We start from the raw sequence: 20,724 nt of genomic DNA on the forward strand, positions 1-20,724 counted from the left end.
GTTTATCGAGGAGACGGAACAACCCAAATATTTCCAAAAAAACAAGAAAATACGTGATTTTTAGAAGATTAATAAGATATGGTTATCACCACTGAAAAGGAGGCACGTGTGCCGCTGAGTACAGCAGAGTATATCGCCATTAAACTGATACTTGATGCCACATTACTGACATGCGTATTCATACCGAGAAACGAGAAGTGTATGCGAGGCCCGCCTACAAAATCCATTAAGAGATGGTTTCGCATTACGGCTAATAAATCCTTGTTAAGCAAACCTCAAACTAGCTGCTCATGAATGCTGCTCTCCATAAGCAACATCGATTCATTAGTTGGGCATGAAAAATCTGTAAACACGTTTTAGTTAAAACTTACGGAAGTTCCGTCATAGAAGCGCTCGAAAACATTTGGTTTACAGCCTTTATCAGGGTTCTCTTAATGACCTTTATGTTTCTAGTGCGCCATAAAAGCGGTCTGGTAAGTTAATATCCATTACAAGTTTTATTTTAAAGCTTGTTAAAGAGAGCGTCCAGCAGGACCTGCCGTATACACCAGTTCATCCAGGGTAACTTGAAGCGAGTTCTGAAGCACAAAAACGATCGTGTTCTATTTCACATGTTGTATGCTACGGCCACCGTGAATGTAGGCTGTTGGACAAAGAAAAAAAATAAACGCCCCGGAGTTCTGTGAAAGAGGGTCGCCGGCTGGGGTCCGCTTTGAATGGGGAAGTAGTTTCCATAGGCGGCCGCAGCGCGCCACTAGCGGCGCGCTTCAGCCCGCCGTGCGGCGAAGCCCAACTCGGCCCGCTGCTCTTTCAGAAACAAGCCGTCTCCTCCCGGGAGCAGCTGAGCGGAGCCGATCCTCTCCCGGTGATGCGGCTCCCAGGTCTTGATTGCGTGGGAAGTTTGAAACGTGCGCCGGTTCGCTCGGTTCTCTTAGCGCGCGTTTGTTAACACGCGTCCGCGTTGCACTCGGACTGGACTGCCTAACACAAGGAACCTTCTGCGTTGTGACAGCTGTGTAGAATACTCGCGTGCAAAGAGGGCTGCTTACCCAAATAAGGTCTTTATGACACTTTGGAGCTCCACGTACGCTTGCCTCTTCCATTTGGTTCGCGGTTAAGGTTAAAACATGTGACGCAGTAACGCTGTGCGATTTCCGACCAAGGGGTCACGTGGGAACCCGTTTCATAAATACCATGCGGCTCTCTTTGTTCGAGACTAGTTTCGTAGCGTGAATAGGACCCGACTGTGAACCAGAGTGTGGAGAGGACCGAACTGTGGTCTGTAGTGGAATGGCACTCTGTGCTTCGGTGACTCTTGCACGATGGACTTGTTTTCTACTGTTCTTCACTCTGGGAGGCGCCGGCCGCCGCTACGAAGGTAAGCGCACCTTTGCGAAACAGCGTGAACGGCACGGCTACGACATCTCGCGCATGCTTCTGTCGAGCGCCTTTCCTTCACGGTCGCAGTTTCAAACGAAGTTTGGAACTATGACCGTGCATTTCTTATCTTTCAGCAAGCATCTACCCGCCAAATCTTGAATGCAGGTTATCTGCACTTTGGCAGATTGCAAAATATTTCTCGCTGAAGAAAAGAGGGCAATATAAATATTTATACAAACGAGCAATAAAACGTGCACGCATCCTCTTTCCGCACACGCGCCTGCCTTGAAAGATAAAGCTGCAACGCTTACCGGGGGTACAAGAAGCGATGGCGCAATTTCCAGGTTTTGTAGTCGTGCCTCCTGCTCGAGCAGCGCAGCGTGCACACACAAGGTTGTCGAGATGCGTGCCCCACATCTTTTGTGCGCGATCCCTTTAACGTACTAAGGTAATCTTATTACACGTGGCGGAATATGCTTGGCATTTAAAATGCATTAGTAAGCAAATTTCAAGCAATTTATTCCCGCTGTCGGTTAGAAGGGCTTCGATAGGTGTGAAATGACGGTTAATCTGTTCGTTCATGTTGGAATCTCCAGTATATATTTATGCATAAATTATCCCCACCACGATAGCCTCGTGTTCTTTGAAATGTAACCTAAACAAAAAAATTATTTGCCGGGATTAAAAGTGCCAACGAATTCTTCGTGTTTACGTTGGGGCATAACGTTGCGCAAACACGGACCGTGGTGTACAAATCCCCGCTAAACGAAAGAGTGCTAATCGCAGACAACTAAGTAGATCACAGGTAGGTGGCTAAGTGGGTGACTGGGTTCGACATTAAGTACACAGTCCACGGACTAGACGTCAGTTCTCCTCTGACGTCCATTCTAAACGTTACTGGAACTTAATAACGTAAAGATTCCCGCGAATCGACGCCAAATTGTGAGCGCGATGTAAGAATCATCACAGCAGTTAATTATTGCGAGGCTAAACGCTTGGAAAGCTTTGGTGCCGTTCCTAGCCTATTATGGAAGCGCTATTATGGTACTGCGTGCACTTACATCACGAGTTGACGCTCACATGCCCCACACATTCCTAAGCTTTGACGAACTGTAGGGAATGCTTCTGCAGCAACGAAAAAGAAATGTTACCTTCAGGTTCTCTAAGCATGCCCAAAAGGACGTTCACCAAGCCTAGCGGCATGGTGAAGGTGCCAGGAAAAGTTTGAAATTTGGCGCGTGCAACTATAAGGTAGGACACTTGCTCACCAGCAGCTTTCGCGAATTGGTACGATGCGAAATTTACGGACCGTGTAATGTGGGCTCCGCAACGTTTAGACGCGTCTCGCGCGTACTAGGATAATTTCGAAAGCGGCTCCTTATTAATACAATGAGGCAACTTAAGGCTTCAAGCCAGGCACACTCATCAAAATCTTTCACGGTCGATTATCTTGTAATACGCAAGGAAGAGGATCGCGATGCAAGTTGACTTCCAATTCAAATATGGCGATAGCGTTATAGACCACAGTATGCACAAATAAATATATCTGCATGACCAGACAACGCTTTGAACCTAGTATTTGTTTTTGCAATATTCTTGTTAATAGCCATACGATGTGCGACAGTTATTTTTAGACAGGGCGTAAAAAAAGAAGAAGAAAAAGTTCACGTAAAAGATCCGCGTTTTAAAAGTTACACTATATGAAACAAGGGAAACAAAAGAACATTACATGGCCTTTCTCTGCGTTAGACTATACTGGGCAGATAGTAGCTGTTTCTCGGTTTCAAGCAGCCCTGACGAATTAAGATTAAAATGGAGCACGAAAAAGTGGGCAACAGGTACCGATGAGCAAAGCAGCAGGAAAGAGTCATGCCTGTGTACCTGCGATGCGTTCGTACCTTGATGGTTTTAGGAACAGGCAATTTACAGAAGACTTTAGAAACTCAATAGAAAGCAGGCAGAAACGCATCTGGGGCTTGCCTAAGTATGCGTAAGCATTGTGCCACTTGTTCATCTGCGCGCAGCTCGGTGCCATGGTTAATGTTATGAAACTTGATCCGACCGGTATAAACGACAGCAGTGCGGCGACACGAACTGCTGCGGACGGCGGCCAAAGGTGAATTGAATTGACGACGAACGCAAACTACTGCAGGTGGCAGCGCCAAGTGCGCTGATGGTGTTCTGACCATTATAAGCCGTAATCGCTCTTGAGCGCCTTGTCCATCCGCGTCGAACCCTTATTACCCGTGATCAACCGTACTCTGGCGGCGGCTGCGTATGGCACGGCCGCGCGGCCCCTCTCTCGAAGGCGACCTGCTATACGGACAGAGTGCGCCGAGTACTGATAGCTTCGTGTGTGCTGTGTTCTCGCCGCTTAGTTCGCGTCGAAGCGAGAGGCAGCGCGAAGTTCGCTCGCTCGCTGCGGGCGGCATCTTCAAAGCGATCACCTTACACGACAGATGGACTGACGGGTTTCTTCGTTGGGTAGGCGTTGACATGGTTACGCATTTACAAAATGCCGATAATATGCGCAGATCTGTAAACGACGCGTCGACGGTGTATGCATTTCCTCGACGCCGAAAAAGCAATAGCCCTCGAAATGTTCTTTCTTTTTCTCGCATGCGAGTCTTTCGTAAGCTTCAATAATCTTTTCTAATTCTTTGTTATCACTATAGAATGTATGCTTAAAAATTGTTGTGAAGCACGCACACACACACACACACACACACACACACACACACACACACACACACACACACACACACTTCTTCTTTAATTGTTAGAACTAATAAATTAATACAAGTAATTGTCTGTTTACATTCAATTAGTGGTAGTTCGGAAATGGCGCTTCAGAGCAAAGGGAAATCATTAGGAAGTGCAGTTCCGCTGCTTAGTATTTCCACAGCGTCTCACTGTAATAGTGTAAATTTACTGTGCGAAGACTCAATAAGAATGTCAAGGAGGTGAACGGCATGATGAAGCATAAGATTCCCGTTGAATCTCGTCTCTCTGATACAGTTTAGTTCGATCGTGGCGATGGCGAATTTCTATTTACATTCATGAATGTATTTGTGCTGTATCTGGGGTGTTTCTGGAACTTAACATGACCCACTTTATAGTGTGTCATTTTATAATGCACTTCTCTTCAAAACGTTCGTGATATCTAATATTAAGTGAAATTTTTCACATTATACGATAACATGTGACGCATGTCACCCACGCAAGAAGCAGTATAGCTGGCACCGTACTTCGTTGCCAGCATCTCTTTATTAATTCATAAAAATAAAAAAAGTTATTCCTCCGAACGTGTTTCGGAGATGGATTTGCCTCTAATTAGAGGGGTCGGGGGGGGGGGCGAGGTAGCAAAGCCAGTGTAGCTGAACGTGAGTCCTCAAACGTACAGACACGCACTGCGAAGCGGGCGTCTGGTCGCTTTTCATATACACAACCGGGAAATTATGATAACTAAAAAGAAAATGACAATGCTCGTTCTTCTGCGCGCCTACTGGGAAGATCCGCCAGTAATAAAAGGGCGCGTAGTAACAACAACACATCTCTTGTTATTTTCGGGACGCAAATCAGGACCTGCGCCGTTCGGCGGGGTATTCGCCGCGGCCTCTCCGTCCCTCAACACGCATTTGCGTTGAAACAGACAGCGCGTCGAGTTCATGAAATGCCGGGTGAGGGCAATGTCACTGGACTGCGCCTCAAGAAACAGCCTGGCCGCGTCTAAGTGGATCTCAGATTGGGCTCGAGCGCGTAATGAGCCGCGGTGGAGCGGCGACTGTCGGATACTGCACTGCCGCTCGAGATTTCGCGGGTTTGATTGCGCTGCGTGGCAGACTCATTTCACTGCGAGGCAGGTACCTCTATGTGCAGCCTATTGCGCAATGCTGAATTCCACGAGGGTCAGATCAACCCGTAAAAGCTCAGGAAGCGGATTGTGGCAGCAAGCACACTGAGCGCTTATTTTTCTTTTTTTTTCTTTCTTTTTTTTGTACTGTTCGAGCATAGTGACGTGCAATATATAGCTCAGCTAGACCTTCTTTTATCCCCGCTTGGGCAGTGAACTGGGCGAGCTGGTTAGCGATTCGCGAGCAGTGAATTACTCGCGGCTATTGTACATGTGTAGAGTGTTTTTCATACTGTGCTCCTTCCTGACACAGCCGCTCCGCTTACCGGGCTCCCACTTAACGGGAGGTCTGATTTTACTTTAAACGAGGTAATAAAGAGAAACACTGAATCAGTTTATACTGGTGTAGTATTCTTCCAGCGCTGTTTGCACTTCTTTGGCGGGTAACAATTAATCACTGAGAGGAAAACGAAGGTGAAACTTCCCTTACTAAAGATTCGCACCGAAACTGGGGCGCCCGTGACAATGGCGTCAGTGGGTTGCCGTGGTTTTCACGCCTTTTTCCCGAGATCTGGGCCGATTCCTTGTTGTAAAAGTTCCACAAAGCTGCAAGTTGAGCGTCTGCTCACTTTTGAACGCAGTGTTAGCAGAGAGGAATAATGTACATACAAGACGCACAAGACTGCACCGACTAAACCCATCACTTCAACTCAGACCTCCAGCCGGTGTGCACCGGCGTGAAGCGTCTCTTCTGTGTCGGTTATGGCTTGGAGTGGCCTTCACGAATGCCTACTCAGCACTAATTGGAATGGCTGATAGTCCTGCATGTGATGTTTGCGCATGCGAGGAGAACATTGACCACATATTGTGCCATTGTCCTCAATTTCAAGCCCAAAGACAGTATTTGTCCGACACACTGAGGAAACTAGACGATCGTCCTCTGAGTGAACAGACAATATTAGAGCACCGTCCCGAACGATCATCGGCTCAGAAGGCAGTGAAGGCACTTTTGTGTTTTCTCAGAACTTCTGGTTTGCTCGAGCGACTTTAACTGAAGTGCTGTCCGTACGCGTACCTACACCTTCTCTCTCCCTTCTTTCTCTTCCCCTTCTCCCTTCCCCCAGTGTAGGGTAGCCAACCAGACTATTGACTGGTTAACATCCCTGCCTTCCTGTATTCTTCTCTCTCTCTCTCTTGAACGCAGTGTAGTCTCCTACTTTTATTGCCAAGCAACAATACTTGCCACGAGCAGACGTTGTTAGAGTCCCTATAACGTCAGTAATTGATCAGAGAATTTCATCGTTGTTTCGCCACCTGTCTTTGGATTTAGCGCCATTTTTGCAATGTTGCTTTGAGAAAATATCTCCCGATTTCTCTACTTATGGGAGCAGTGATCTATTGAGTATCCCAATAAAAATTGATTACAATAAAACTGGATTAGTTTTTTTTACCACCTGCGGTATTTTCGGCACTCAAATCACAATACATAAGCGTTTAATTTTGCATTGCGTCCCCATCTGAATGCGGCCACCGGGATCGGCAATCGAACCTGTGACGTCATGCTTAACTGCAGAATGCCACAGGCACTGTACCACAACGATGGGTACCTTCATGTGGTGAACTCTTCAGATGAGAACACTATAATGAATTTAAGCGCCCGTCCTGTCTCAATGGCCTCCTATATTCCTGATCGCGTTTTTGGCGCTGAATTCATTAATTTTCGGTGTGCACCAACTAGCCCAACAGAAAGTATAGGGCAAGTGAAAGCAACTGTCGCAGTAACTAGTTATCTGCAAATGCTGCGGTTCTCCGCAAACCCTATTTGCTCACCAACATCAGAAAATGTATAAAATACTCGTATGCAGTTCAGAAGCCGATTAAGTGGACTGTCTGTTAATGAACATCGCGTGCACGCACTTACCATCTGACACCGCTATTTCGACTACGCTATCTTATACAGTGACGAAATGTGTAGTTATTGATAATGAGTGTGAGAAAACCCTCTCTAGAACGTTTCATTTCTACGCGCCAACAACGACTATGCTACCTTGCTTTGCGCATTTTATATTTAGCTTTCGGAAACCACACTGGGTAAATGGATCAAGTACCCCAACAACACGAGATGAGCTCACGGATGCAGCCTTCCAATCCTTCATTCAGCGTTTCCTTTTTTAGTCTTTGATACCCATATAACTGCGCATTTGAACACTGTATAAAATGCTTGTTTTTAACGGACAAATAATACAGTCCAGTTCACAGGAGAACATGCTGCCGACTCAAACACCATGGTTGTTTTTTACGGCGTCTGATTTTACTTAACGTGAGTACTAGGCCTGTCATAATATAACTGACAAATAACTCAAGTTCTTTTTTTTTTTCTCTTCCGCACCAGGCCCTTATTCACAAAGCTTATCGCTCGTGAGTTATCTTTATCATTGAGCGGCCACCTTCGTTAATTATATATCCAGCATCACGATTGGCTGACGTTTGCTCTTACGAACAATTCTAGAGTTAGAGGTTTCCGTGAGTACGTGCCCAGATATTGAGGTCATTCTAAAGCTCTAGCAAAACCTACACTACGCCTGCTGCTGTGCTTGTTTGGATAAAACTCTCTATTCCTTCACGCGAATACATGACAGGTGCACTGACGCACTCGATGTGCCAACTATAGCTAAAGCTCAAATAACACTCGGATAATCGTTTCAATAATGCAGTATTACGTAACCATTCTGTAACTTGCGACATCTGTTGTCGACGACACAAAAAATGCGGGAACAGACCATCAAAAAGAGAGCGTAAGTATGCTTGACACATACAGATAAAAACTTGGCAGCCAGGGCCCAGTCACACAAAGTTTGGCTTACTATTGCAGTACACGTATTCGATCGTACACGCGGCGCGGGCAGTTGTCTGCTTCGGTGATCGAAACAAAGGCGAATGAGATTAATAACACCAGAAGAAGCATACATGTCCGCGCTTTAAGAACATGTGGAACAGTGTAATTAATACAATATTTTTTTTTCAGAGAAGGTTCAGCAACAAGGGTTCTACCTGTGATTACACACGGGATATCACCACACAAACAAGTGGCCACACGACTGACGTCGTGCGCTAACGTAAATGTTAAACGCCGCAGGCATTATTGTCTCAAATTTCACTTATATTCTTGGAGCATGCACTGCCTTGGGTAATTCCTTCTTATATAAAGGTCAGATAGCGTGCTTTCAGCGTTCTGTTTTACCTCAAGAACGTATACTCTCGTTGTAAACAGTGGTTGCAAAATGGTGAGGCGCCGACGGCGCGGATAAGCCTTTAAAATATTAAGGCAGCCACTAGCTGCCGACTGCCTTAACGCGCGTACGTCCCAGCACTTGTGCATTCGCGGCTGCTACCGATGTTTGTTGCGCAATCATTTGGCCCGGTGTCCACAAACTAAGGCTATCGGCTCGTGCGGACAGCGTATGTTTGTGCAATTCAAGAAGCACGCTGAAAGAAATCGCAGAAGAGAACAGCGCGAGGAAGAAACTGCGGCGTCTCCGCGTTTCCTCTCCTGGATTGAAGCTGCCGCTTTCCTTTTTTTTTTTCTGGTGGCAAGCGTGGCTCAGTGGCGTCATTTATCACGGCTCCCCCTTCGGTGGGGCAGAGGGCGTTTTGATCAGCGACCGCATGTAGACGCATGGCCAGTGCGCGCCATTAGCTCTTGCCGCGACGACGTTGGCAAAGATAAGCGGCAGGGCTCGAAAAAACTCGATGGGCCTTATGGTCTCTTAAAGCCGTAGACCGTCCCGTTATCTCGCGCGCTCGCTAATTGAGGCCACTTGTCACTACGAACATTACGGTCAAGATCGCACGTTAAAGCAAAGCCTGTAGGGCACCACCGCGGGCCTCCGTGTTCAGCGAAGTGGCCGCCTGCCGTGGGAACCTTCTTTTCGTGGGGAGAGCGGGGCCAATTCGAGAGAAACGCTGCTCAGACAAATCTAGAAAATGAAAACCGAGAGAATAGAAAAAGCTGTCTTTAACGTAATAGAGATGTGGGCACTTTGGAGCCGAGAGGGATAGACAACGTTCCCTCTCACAATAATGAAGGTATATATAAGAAGCCTTGAGTTGGCGCATTTCGGAAACTTCCGAGTGTAAAAGAGAAGCGTGTTTTTATCCCTACGTTTCAAAAAGTTCGACTAAACTTTGCAATGAATTATGGTCGCTATTTTACTTCAGCGGGAAAGATGGTTATTATAAAACGAAGAAACTTTATCGTATTAACTCATGAGGCTAAGACCGGGCGCGGGCTTTGGTTTCAATCAACATTTGGCGCTTTGTTAATTTCGAGGATACGCAGCATTGTAAGAGTCAACTGGCCTGTCGATTCGGGGTTCAAGTAGACTACCATTTACTAATGGATGAGTGTTGAGAAATGCAATGTGTGACAAACGAACGCTGAATCACGGACCGCGGTCTTCCTTGGGAAAAGATAAATAAAGAGAAAGAAAGAAAGAAAGAAAGAAAGAAAGAAAGAAAGAAAGAAAGAAAGAAAGAAAGAAAGAAAGAAAGAAAGAAAGAAAGAAAGAAAGAACAAGAAAAATGATGTTGTCTATATACTAGATTGCCAGTGTCCCTTACTTCTTCAGGGTGGTAGTAATGTTTAGCATACTTTCCAAGACATCTAATGCGTAAGGTCACTTTCACTTGATTTCCTTAAAGACACCACTTCGGGCTATTACATAAGGGGTGGGTTACGAATAATATGAAATACCAAGAATACCAAATGAACACTATTATTAGGCGTAATGCGAGGCAATTTCTCCTATGAAGGCAGATGAGCTGGGCCTCGAAACGATGCTGTGCGTAAGGCGATTCCAGTTTTTGGTTGTTCGAGGGGAAAAAAGAAGCAAAGGCGATAGTACGCGCGTGTAGACGAGCTAAGCCCCGTTTGAGGAATGTCCAATGCGATGCGATACGCGTGATGGTGGCAATATATATGGTACACGATTAAGTACGCTGTGGTAAAATTTATGAAGTAATGATAGGCTGGCAATTAAACGGCGATGGGATAGGGTTTGTGTGCCAGATTCTGCTCTTAACGAAGCTACGCTTATATCATATGAAAAAGCGGAGTGAATCAACCGGATGGCACGATTCTGACAACGCTCAAGGGTGCTGATGAGGAAATTCTGGCGAGGGCTCAAAATGGCCTATGCGTATTTTAGTTTGGGTCATATTAGTGTCTTATAAGCTAATAGTTTTACGTGCTGGGGAACGTTTATTAAGTGACGTCGTAAGAAGCCAAGTGCTTTGTTCGCTGATGAGATCACGTTAGTCACATGCACACACGAATCGAGATCATTTGAAACGCTAACACCCCTTATAATGAACCTACAATTACTTATAACCCAATCTCAATTTGCTGGTTAGTAATTTCTTATTGAAATACCAAGGGGTCACAACAGCGAGAGAACGACATTGCTTTACATTTACTAAGGGTTTAGGACCATTAACCAACGCTGACACTAATTTCGAATGTTGTTTAAGTCTTTCTGAAGAGCGATTTGGTCAGTATTGTTAGTAACTGAGCGAGAATCGCACACTAACTGACACCTTTTCCACCTAATATATACTTTTCATTTCATTTTTCAAATATACTTAAAGAATTAGTTACGTGAACTAGTGATAACGCCGGAAATCTTTGGGGTTATTCATTATCTTAAATAAACGGGTAGGCGTGCCACCAGAACTGGCGAGTTTTTTTAGGGCCCACTGAGGTTAATTCGAGTGAAATCCAGTCACAAAGCGCAGCACTACTAGGCTGTATCGAAATAAGGCGTTTACTCTCTGGATGGCGCCTGCCAACTGCGGGACACTGTTCGCCGTCGTCGATGTCCCGCCCTAGAAGATGTGCACACTTAATGAATTATGGAATGAGAGCCAGAGCAGTTGACGTAGGTTTCGCAACGCGCACAAACTTCTTTTGGTTTCCTTCACTTTTACCTGATCGTCATGCTCTCACGGGCTTTCACGAGGCCATACAAACGCTGAAAACTCCAACAAACGCCACTGCTAAAAGAGTGCCGCATCGTCAGCACGGACGCCTATGCGCTGCAGTTTTCCTTTCACTGCCGTACCTGACGCGTGACATGTTGCTAGAAAACCGAAAGGGCGATCCTGCGCTCTATCCTAGAGTATAAGGTAAACACCGTGCTTGCTTAAGGGGCGGGAGGGCGGTTTCTCTTCGCCTGTATCTAACGGTTCTCCTTAAGAACGTTGGAGTGCGCTTGCGCACGAGCTCAGCAATCATACGCAAACGACCTACTATTGCCGAGCGCGTGGAATCATCCGTGCATAACCCGCCGTGGTGACTTAGCGGCTATGGTGTTGCGCTGCTAAGCACGAGCTCGGGGAGCCAAATCCCGGCCGCTGCGGCCGCATTTGCATGAGGGCGAAATGCAAAAAAAAAGAAAGAAAAAAGAACGCTCGTGTAGAAAAAATGCCCAGGTGGTCAAAAATTAATCCGGCGTCCCCCACTACGGCGTGCCTCATATTAATACCGTGGTTTTGGCGCATTAAATCCCAGAATTCAATTCATCCGTGCGCACGTACGCAGATACATGCGTCAAATAGTAATAATAATAATAATAATAATAATAATAATAATAATAATAATGTGGATAACGAAGTGCTTTTCTTCCTTCTATTGACGTCGTTGCTATTGACGAAAAAGTACTTCTGCACCAAGAGAACTAGAGGCCGGGTGCATAAATAAAAATAACACTTCACTGGGATTAACAACCAATTCAATTAGGCTCTTTGGTTTCCTCAAAGCCATACGTTCAATTCAAGCTTATTACGTATATTAGAGGTGGTACATAGTTTATATACAGAAGGAGGCCTCAGGGTTTAATAACCGTTAGCGGAACCACCTACCTTTGCGGGACCTCCTTCGGGACCTCCTTCGTGGCGCTCGTCGCTACATGTTTGTCACGATACGTTCATACGGGGTTTGGAAGGCTCATGGAACGAACTGCTGCGCCATCTTTTGTTTCAGGAATGGTGAAACAGAATTTAGCGAAATATTTCGCCGTGTGAAAAAAAACAAACTGTGTTTTCTACCTCTAATGTTGGCGATTTGTCGATTGATTAGTCTTGCGCGAGAAGAACATACGCGACCACACGGCGACGCATAAGCCATTACTATGCTGCAAGCTGGCTTACGTTGTGCCGGGGATTCCGCTGCACGCTGTTTCGTTTATGACAGCGCAATATGAAAATTTATACGCGAATTTTCTTGCTGATTCATTTACGGTGTGCAGATTGGCATTTGCGAAACCATCGGTTAGGAATTTCAGCGCTGCAAGCGCCGGTTCTCTGGACATTCCGAAGTGATGGTGGATATACACGCGTTTGGTGCGTAAGATGTACACACACTGACAAGTGTCTCTCGTTTAAACAGCGCCGAATTAAGTCTTTCGCCTGTGATGTTAAACGGAACTTCATTCCTGCTGTCAAACGCATTCGATAATTTAACTCTGCAGGCTCTCTTCATCCGCTTTCAATATTTTGCCGCGTTTCTGTCTTCAAGATTGTCGTCCCTTCAGGGAGTAAGCACTATTTATTAAGCTTTCCTGGAATCCCGTTTTGTTTTTGTTTTTTACCCTAGCAACGCTAGTTCTATTTCCGTCGAGCGCAGTCGAAGTCCTCAAAGAAGTTTAATGACTTGGAGCTTCAGGAAGAGCTGTTGATTTCGTTGGCTTTTATTACGCTCGTTCACTAAGACTCTCGGAGAAACGAGAAGGCGCGAAGTACAGTGGCTTTGAGCTCCCTTTCACGATAAATTTCTCTCTTTATCTTTATTTTTCTTTGTTTCGGGCGTAATTGGGGGACATGGGAATTTGAGTGGCTAAGACGATGCGAGAAGCGACGTAGGAAATTCACCGATTTTTATCCCCCCTCTTTCTGTATCTCTCTCTCCCTGTTTTGCAAGATCAGATGTCGCTACCTCTCGACTGGATCTCGCAAAGGTATAATGATGGCCGGCCCTAGCGGTTGTTTCGCAGTTAATCTTACAACCGTTAGAAATACGAGTAAATAATTGAGAATCCGTAATTGAGAAACAAATAAGTAATTTACGCAATGACTTTTTTTAAAAGCGGCGCAACAACAACAACAAAAAAAAAAATCTAGAAGAGGAGAAAAGTACGTCCGAGCAATGATGCAGTTTTCGAATCGTCCTCATTAAGCAAACAAGAATACGCGCTCAAGGGCGCGCGTTTCACCCGAAAGAACGAAGCATTGTCATCGAAAGTACACTGCACGTGGCCGTCTTTAGTTGTGCTGTCAAACTACGAAAGAGCTCCAGGGTGCGCGGCGGCTGATGTGTTGCTTAATCGGACAATCGCAATAGCGAACATACTATTAACGAAGCCAACGACAAACAGTCATTGCGAAAGAAAAAGCGTCGCGAATTCGGTACCCCCATGTGCGGTGCTGGCAATTTCTTCTAATTGTGCAACGTCCATACTATGTTTTAAGATGCGTTCTGGTGTGGTTCCTCCTTAAAATCTATAAGGGGCTCTATTCCTACAGCGTCACTTTGTAAACTACATCGCTTTGTAGTAAGACACTGGCCATTATTTGTCTAGTTTGACGCCACAGGCAACGTATTTATACCATGACCTGCGCACAATCAAAGTCTCGTTTCACATTGATCTTGGTTTCACAGTCCCGCGCTTTCAGCAGTTCCTAAGCAATGAATCCGCGCGCAGCGCTGGCGGCCGCATTGTATGCTTCACACTCGAATGCCTTGCTTTGCTTGGCTAAGATTTCGGGATAGCAGGTCCTTTCCGTGGCCAAGTTGTTCATATTTCACTGCTAATGAAGAAGGAGAAGAAGGGGAGACCGTCTGAGTCGGCATTACAAAAAGAGTTACTTCATATTGTAGAGCGGTCTGTAATAACAGGCGCCGGCTGGTCCGGTTAGCGTACACTGTCAGCGAAAGCGCCCTGCCGATGATGGACTGCTTTTACGAACGGAAAGCTTTGTGAATTCAGCCCTGGAGTTCCACCGCACGGCCCAGTCACCGATAGAGCCCTGTCCTTACTAAATAACATGAGGCCTAGCTGTGCATTAGGAAACGCGACGTCATGCACGTAGATCGACGACAAGCTACGCATTCAAAACGGCAAGCCGACGATGGTTTGTGCAATGTTCGCTCTCTCGCTCTCTGTTTGCCTTCTATGCGAAGCGCGCTTTTGAATGTGAATGTCAGCCTATATATAGAGTACACGTGCGTAGGGTCCTTGGTATTCGGATTTTAGACTTTTTGTTTGAGATTCGGCGGGTTAAAATTATGGTGCTCCTTAAATAAAAAGAAGAAAAGGGCTGGGAGAAATCACTGTTCCTGTTGGTCGGCAGCTCGAAATTCGGAGAATTTTTCGGTAACTTTCAAAGACCACTTACGCAAACAGTGGTCTCACTTTAGACGCAAATGTTCTATATATTGACACGTGTACTTGTGTAACAAGCGCAATCACTCAGAGGAACAATTAATGACAAAAGGAGCTGCTAACAAATGCAAACTCATTTATACAAATACTTGTTTGCAGGCATTATTTATACTTCCAAAGAAATCATACGAACAAAAACAACAAATATAGAAGTATGTGGGCATCCGCTCTTCACATTGTTCTCTTGACAATTTAAAGGAAGAAAGAAACTACAAATACAATGCACATGAACATGCTTTGCAAGAGTTGTGATGTCTTTTTCCTGTCGTATACGCGTTTGTCAACGTACATCATGACGAGAATTTTGAGCATATCTGTGTCCTTCCTAGACTTGTCGGGCCTTTCGTCCTTGTCGGTGGTCCTGTTTTACTGGTTCGCGCTGTACGCTGTTGCAACAAAATTAACGTAACGCCAACTAGTTAATCAGCCACCCCTCTTTGAACGTAACATAGTTGGGCAAATAGAATACCACAGTTGGGAAATAAGGATCTCATATCGCAGATGCGCGCCGGCTCTTCATCGCGGCCCACATATTTATTCTACGGCCTTATTTTGTATCCGGGTTCTGCACTTTCCTTCATGAGGTGTTACTCTACTGAAATAAAGTCAGTTTATGTGATAAGACGACTTATAGAAAAGAGAGTTTGCTACTTCTGTTGAAACATCCGTATATGAAGCACGTAAGACAAACTCCAAATTTCGAGAAAGCGCATATTGAGAGAACGATGAATGATATAATTACGAGTGCATCAGCGCAAGATATGCGTGCTGCACGATACTTATTCAATACCAAAACAGTGAATGCATGAAGTCTTATAGAACATGTTGGAAGCTTAGAGAACCGCAAGCTGAATGCGTTAGTTTGGCGGCAGCAGTTCTTGAAAGACTCACATACGACCCTCACTCCGCCACCTTATAACTTCGCCGCAAAGGATATAGATACGAGCATGGTATATACGAGCCCAGTATGTATACGTGTGGTGTAATTCTAAGCCGACACTTTTCTTACAGATACACTACACATGTAAACGGTAAGGTGCACGGTTGAAAGCAATGCGCTCCAAGCTTCCGACATACACCGTGGAGAGGTAAACCAAGGATACGGAAGGCAGGAAGCAGACCCCACATTGGGGCTAACGGAAAAATGAGAATAGAAAGAGAAAAATAAGGAGAGATTGAACACTGCGTGCACGCGGGAGGATGCACAGGAGGCCTGGAACGTATCCAGCTTTTCTGGACACGAGGGTTTAGTTCGCGTGAATGCCACCACGTGGCGTACTCACCTTAAACTTTTCAAACTTCCCGCGGTGACGCGTGATGACGTCAACCAAACAAAAATAAAAAAAGTAAAAGCTATCCCTGTGCATTGAACTTCGCCACAATGCTTGTCCCGCCGGCGTTATCAGTGTTCTTGATCAAGCGTATTCGCTCGTCGCCTGGAAATTGCTCGTCATCCAGCGTTTACTCGCGACGAGCAATTGTTGATTCTGGGCTTTTGATTCGGTTCTTTTTTTTTCTCTTTTCCTTTTCTTTTTCTTTTTTTTCATTCTACGGAGTAAAGAAGATAGCCTAACCGTCAGAAGCACTTCGGGGCAGCCTTTCTTCAATCGGCATACATTGTTAACGTCCGAACATCGCACCGCGCCTACTAGAGACGCCGTCGTGGATGGATTTTGATTTTCCCTTATCGAATTCGTTAAGGTGCACACAATTATTTCACTAGCGACTTTGCAATGCGCACTCATGGGCTATCGACGCAGCTGCAAATCTAGATGTGCTTAAGTATCAGGACATATACATGGATATGTCGGTTTTTCACCTTGACACAAAAGTCACGAAACAAGAGTTGAGCAAACTGTCCCTGTGTCGTCGCAGGGTGTGAGAGGGGGCTAGTTGGTATTCCATGCTAAAGTGACTAGCGCAAGAGTGGACACGGGACACTAAAGAGGCGACAAGGATAAGCGCAAACTTCCAACTGGGCGCTTGTCCTTGTAGCGTCTCTCTATTGTCCACTCTTGCGCTAGTCACTTCAGTCTGTGTCGTCATCCGTTAGCATGCTATGGCCGAAGCTGCTCGCAATATTACGTCACATTTACTGGCCACCAGGCCAGGTACACCCTTGGGTACGACATATACAGTACTTGCAGTTAGTTTCCAAAGTAGTCTCCTATGGCGGCTATCCACGTGTGTGAAGCAAGAACGCTATTTAAAATTATTGTGGAATAATATATGCGGGATTTGTATGTTCTCCACATTTTCTACCATGTTGCCGTTCCACCTTTATTATATAGCCGCAATGTAGACTAGCAGCTATCGAACGCCATAAAGGCTATCCACATATTCAACCCTTAATGACCATCGGTTATCTTCCCTCCTCATTACATGTCCTGCCCATGCCAATTTCTTTTTCTTGATTTCAACTAAGATGTCATTAACTCGCGTTTGTTCCCTCACCCAATCTGCTCTTTTCTTATCCCTTAACGTTACACCCATCATTCTTCTTTCAATAGCTCGTTGCCTCGTCCATAATTTAAGTAGAATCCTTTTCGTAAGCCTCCAAGTTTCTGCCCCGTAGGTGAGTACTGGTAAGACACAGCTATTATACACAGACTGGATTCCAAGGGAAGGGAAGTGTAGCAGGGGGAGGCAGAAAGTTAGGTGGGCGGATGAGATTAAGAAGTTTGCAGGGATGACATGGCCACAATTAGTAGGTGACCGGGGTTGTTGGAGAAGTATGGGAGAGGCTTTGCCCTGCAGTGGGCGTAACCAGGCTGATGATGATGATGCTGATGATGATGATGATGACATATTCAAGGACCTCACGTGCAACTCCTGACACTTAATTGTATTCAAATTCAAGAGTTGTGCGACTGCCCAGGACATCCTCAACGAATGTTACATAACGTATTATACGGTTTTACTTGCCAAAACCACGATTTCATTATGAGGCACGCCGTAGTGGAGGATTCGGGAATAATTTAGACCACTTGGGATTTTTAACGTGCGCCTAACCCTAAGTACGCGGGTTTTCGCATTTCACACCCATTGAAATACGGCTGCCGTGGATGGGATTCGATCCCGAGACCTCGTGATTAGCAGCCGAACCCAATAAAAGCTAAGCAACTATGGAGGGAAAGGAATGTTGGCAGTAGGAGGAAGGTGACGGCCGGCCCGTGAGACAATTTGTTCCCATCCTCATTGCTGGAGAATGGGTACCATCTGTCCAAGAATGACACCGTAGAATGCACTGTATTCAATGTGATGGAGTCCGCGTCCAATATTTCAGACCTGAATCATACTGTAATTACTGACGACCAGGCATCTCGCTAACACGTGCAGTCGTTTGACAGCTGCCGAGCGCTGGCGTCGGCCACAGGACCTACTTGACCTTTTTTTAACACTTGCCGACATTCTCGCCTTATTTCGCACTTTTGCGTTTCAGCTTAACTGCTTCAACAGCCGATTTATTTGTGCCAGAATTTGGCCACCCTGTCAACGTTATGGTTTCTTATGTTAAGTCATCTTTTATATTGACACGTATACTTATCTTTATCGGGCAACCACGTTTCGCAGCCTAAAAAACGTAATCGCACAGCGTGGGACGCGCCTGTATGTATCCGAAGTTTCTGGAACGTTATCCATGCTTCTATCCGCTGTCTGTTGTCGCCGAACGTTATGTTATCTGATTTCATCATCTGACGCGAATGGTGCAGAACTTTGTGGAAGGCACGCGGGTCCGAACGATTAGTCTGGAACATTCGATGACTGCTCTAAAGAAGCCGACACGCTTGACCCGCTGATCATATTTTCGACGATCGCCGAGCGTGTTCGCCGCTATCGTTGTGCTATAAGTGTAGCCTGTTTTGTGGGCACAGGTTCGCCCAATAAAAGTTAGTTTTGTCGTTCACAGTACTGCTACTGTGTTATTCAACGTCACGACCACGTGACAATATTTAGGCTAAGGCTGTCGTGAAATTTCCAGCGGTTTCACCTTTCCCAAAATGCCCGCATTTTCGTCGGCCTCTTAATATTTTGGAGGATTTTTAATAGACGTGGAAACCATTGCATGGCCCCCTGGCCAAGCTGCTCAAAAAGTCATTTTATATCCCTGAGGTCATGCGCAAGCTTCCGCCTTCGTGCCGTTCCTCAACCTCCTGATTTCCCTGTCACCTGTATTCCATTTTGACGACTCCATTCCCACGGAAGTTGGCGAAGATATGTCCATGGGATTAAAGCCATTTAAATCAATTCTACTGTGGATACGACAGCCGCTTATGCTAACTGTGGATGGAAATGTTGCGCTAATGAGCGCCATTCTGAGGAACCTAAATTGATAGTCACAAAATTATGCGGATCCCACGTATGTGCGAATCGATGTAAGCAAAGCTTTCTGTGTTTGTTGTCATTCTTAAACGTAATCTCCACAGAGTAGTCAGGCACCCTCTAATGAAATGCTGTCAATGTTTGCCTGATTACGCCCACCATTGTGATGCAAATAAACGTAACTCCAACTCATTTTCTCAGAAATAAACGCTGAATGAAACGCTGACGTCATCCTGAACAAGATCAACAAGCGCCCTAGTGCTCGATCTTATGATGCCCCTATTCGTAAGCTTATATTCGTGATTTAGTTACTTGGGGGGGGGGGGGGGGGGGGGGTGCGAGAGCGATGTGTTCTTATACCGTAGAAACATCCCTCGGACCTCTCTGATGTGCTCGTTTTTATTCTCAAGTACCCAATGAAAACTGTAATCTCTGCAACTTCATGATGTCCTGGTGGCAGGCCACCATGGCATGTCGCGCAAGTATGACCGCGCTGATTCATTTGGGTTGGCATATACTATTTGGTGCGTCATACTTCGCCACATGCATTTTTCAAGCAGAGCTTGAAAAGGGCGGCCAACTCACTACGTCCCTTTCCTCTGTTTACTTCCGCAAAGTGTGTGTCTATCGCTGTGGTTACCAAATACGCCCAGCGGTATGCTAGCACTCAAGCCTTTCTGTCGGCTGAGCAACTGAAGTCGCAGGCTTTCTTCAACACGGCGTCGACGTTCAATACGGCTATCCTCAATTACTTTTCGCGGACTTCGCTCACCGCCTTCCCTCCAGTGTCATCTCTTACACTACTCGCTCCTGCTAGACACAACACAAACACGCAACGACCTTAATGAAGTATCTATAACACGCTAGTTGACATGCTGTCGACGTATATTTCCGCTGAGCACCGGGATTGGAGCGTGGTCATGTCTATGGTGACATTATCGGTCTACAGCTTCGCTCAACAACACCGCTCGTTACTCATCACTTTTTTTTTTTGCCGACAAGAGTATAGCGTATCTCCTCTGAATGTACTGCCGCTTTAAGTGGGACCTTGCACGCCCGCTTATTCTGTTGCGTTGACGGCGACCGTTGTCGTCAGGCTGCCGCCTAATTCTGAGCGTCGCAGTCACCAGAGTGCACAGAAAGCTGTCTTCCCAAACAAACCACCGGGATTCGAGCCCATCTCCCAAATGCAGCATCTTGCATTTGGGAGATGGGCACTCTAACCATTACGCTACCACCTGCCTCCACCAATTTCCGTTTATCTGCCTTCCCACTTCTCGTTTTTGCCGCAGACGCAGGAAGAACGGATGCAGAAACGAAAAAAAGAAGTAAAGATTGCTTGAGCCGCCAGTGACGCATGACTTTAACTTTGGCAGGTTACCTTCATTGGATCGCATGTAGGCTTGCGGCTTCGTGCAGATTGTGGGTCGCCTTAGCTTTAATGTAAATTTGCTTTCACCAACTCTTTTCAGCTAGAACTGAAACGCCAGACAAAAATGAGACCTATCGTTGAATATTTTTCTTGTTTTCAAGGTTTAAAGCAAAAATGCTCATTAACACAAATAGTGATTTGTTTAAGAAATGGCATAAGGATACTGTATTTCAAGGTCATGTTTTGTCAATACGGCCCGGCACCACGTATCGACGAAAGGGCATCACAGTGCCGATGCA

At 45.8% G+C, this 20,724-nt stretch overlaps 1 protein-coding gene across 2 annotated transcripts in view; it reads left to right on the plus strand.

The window, feature by feature from the left end:
* Positions 1-905: 905 nt before the first annotated feature.
* LOC135897418 (neural cell adhesion molecule 2-like) overlaps positions 906-20,724 on the plus strand; it is a 551,631-nt gene continuing 531,812 nt past the window's right edge. For both annotated transcript variants that reach the window (XM_070530912.1, XM_070530916.1), the window contains exon 1: positions 906-1,378. In XM_070530912.1, coding sequence (XP_070387013.1) covers positions 1,291-1,378 — 88 coding nt within the window. In that variant the 5' untranslated portion in view covers positions 906-1,290. The remainder of the gene's footprint in view (positions 1,379-20,724) is intronic.

This window comes from Dermacentor albipictus, chromosome 1 (genome assembly GCF_038994185.2).
Source record: "Dermacentor albipictus isolate Rhodes 1998 colony chromosome 1, USDA_Dalb.pri_finalv2, whole genome shotgun sequence".
Lineage (NCBI taxonomy): Eukaryota > Metazoa > Arthropoda > Arachnida > Ixodida > Ixodidae > Dermacentor > Dermacentor albipictus.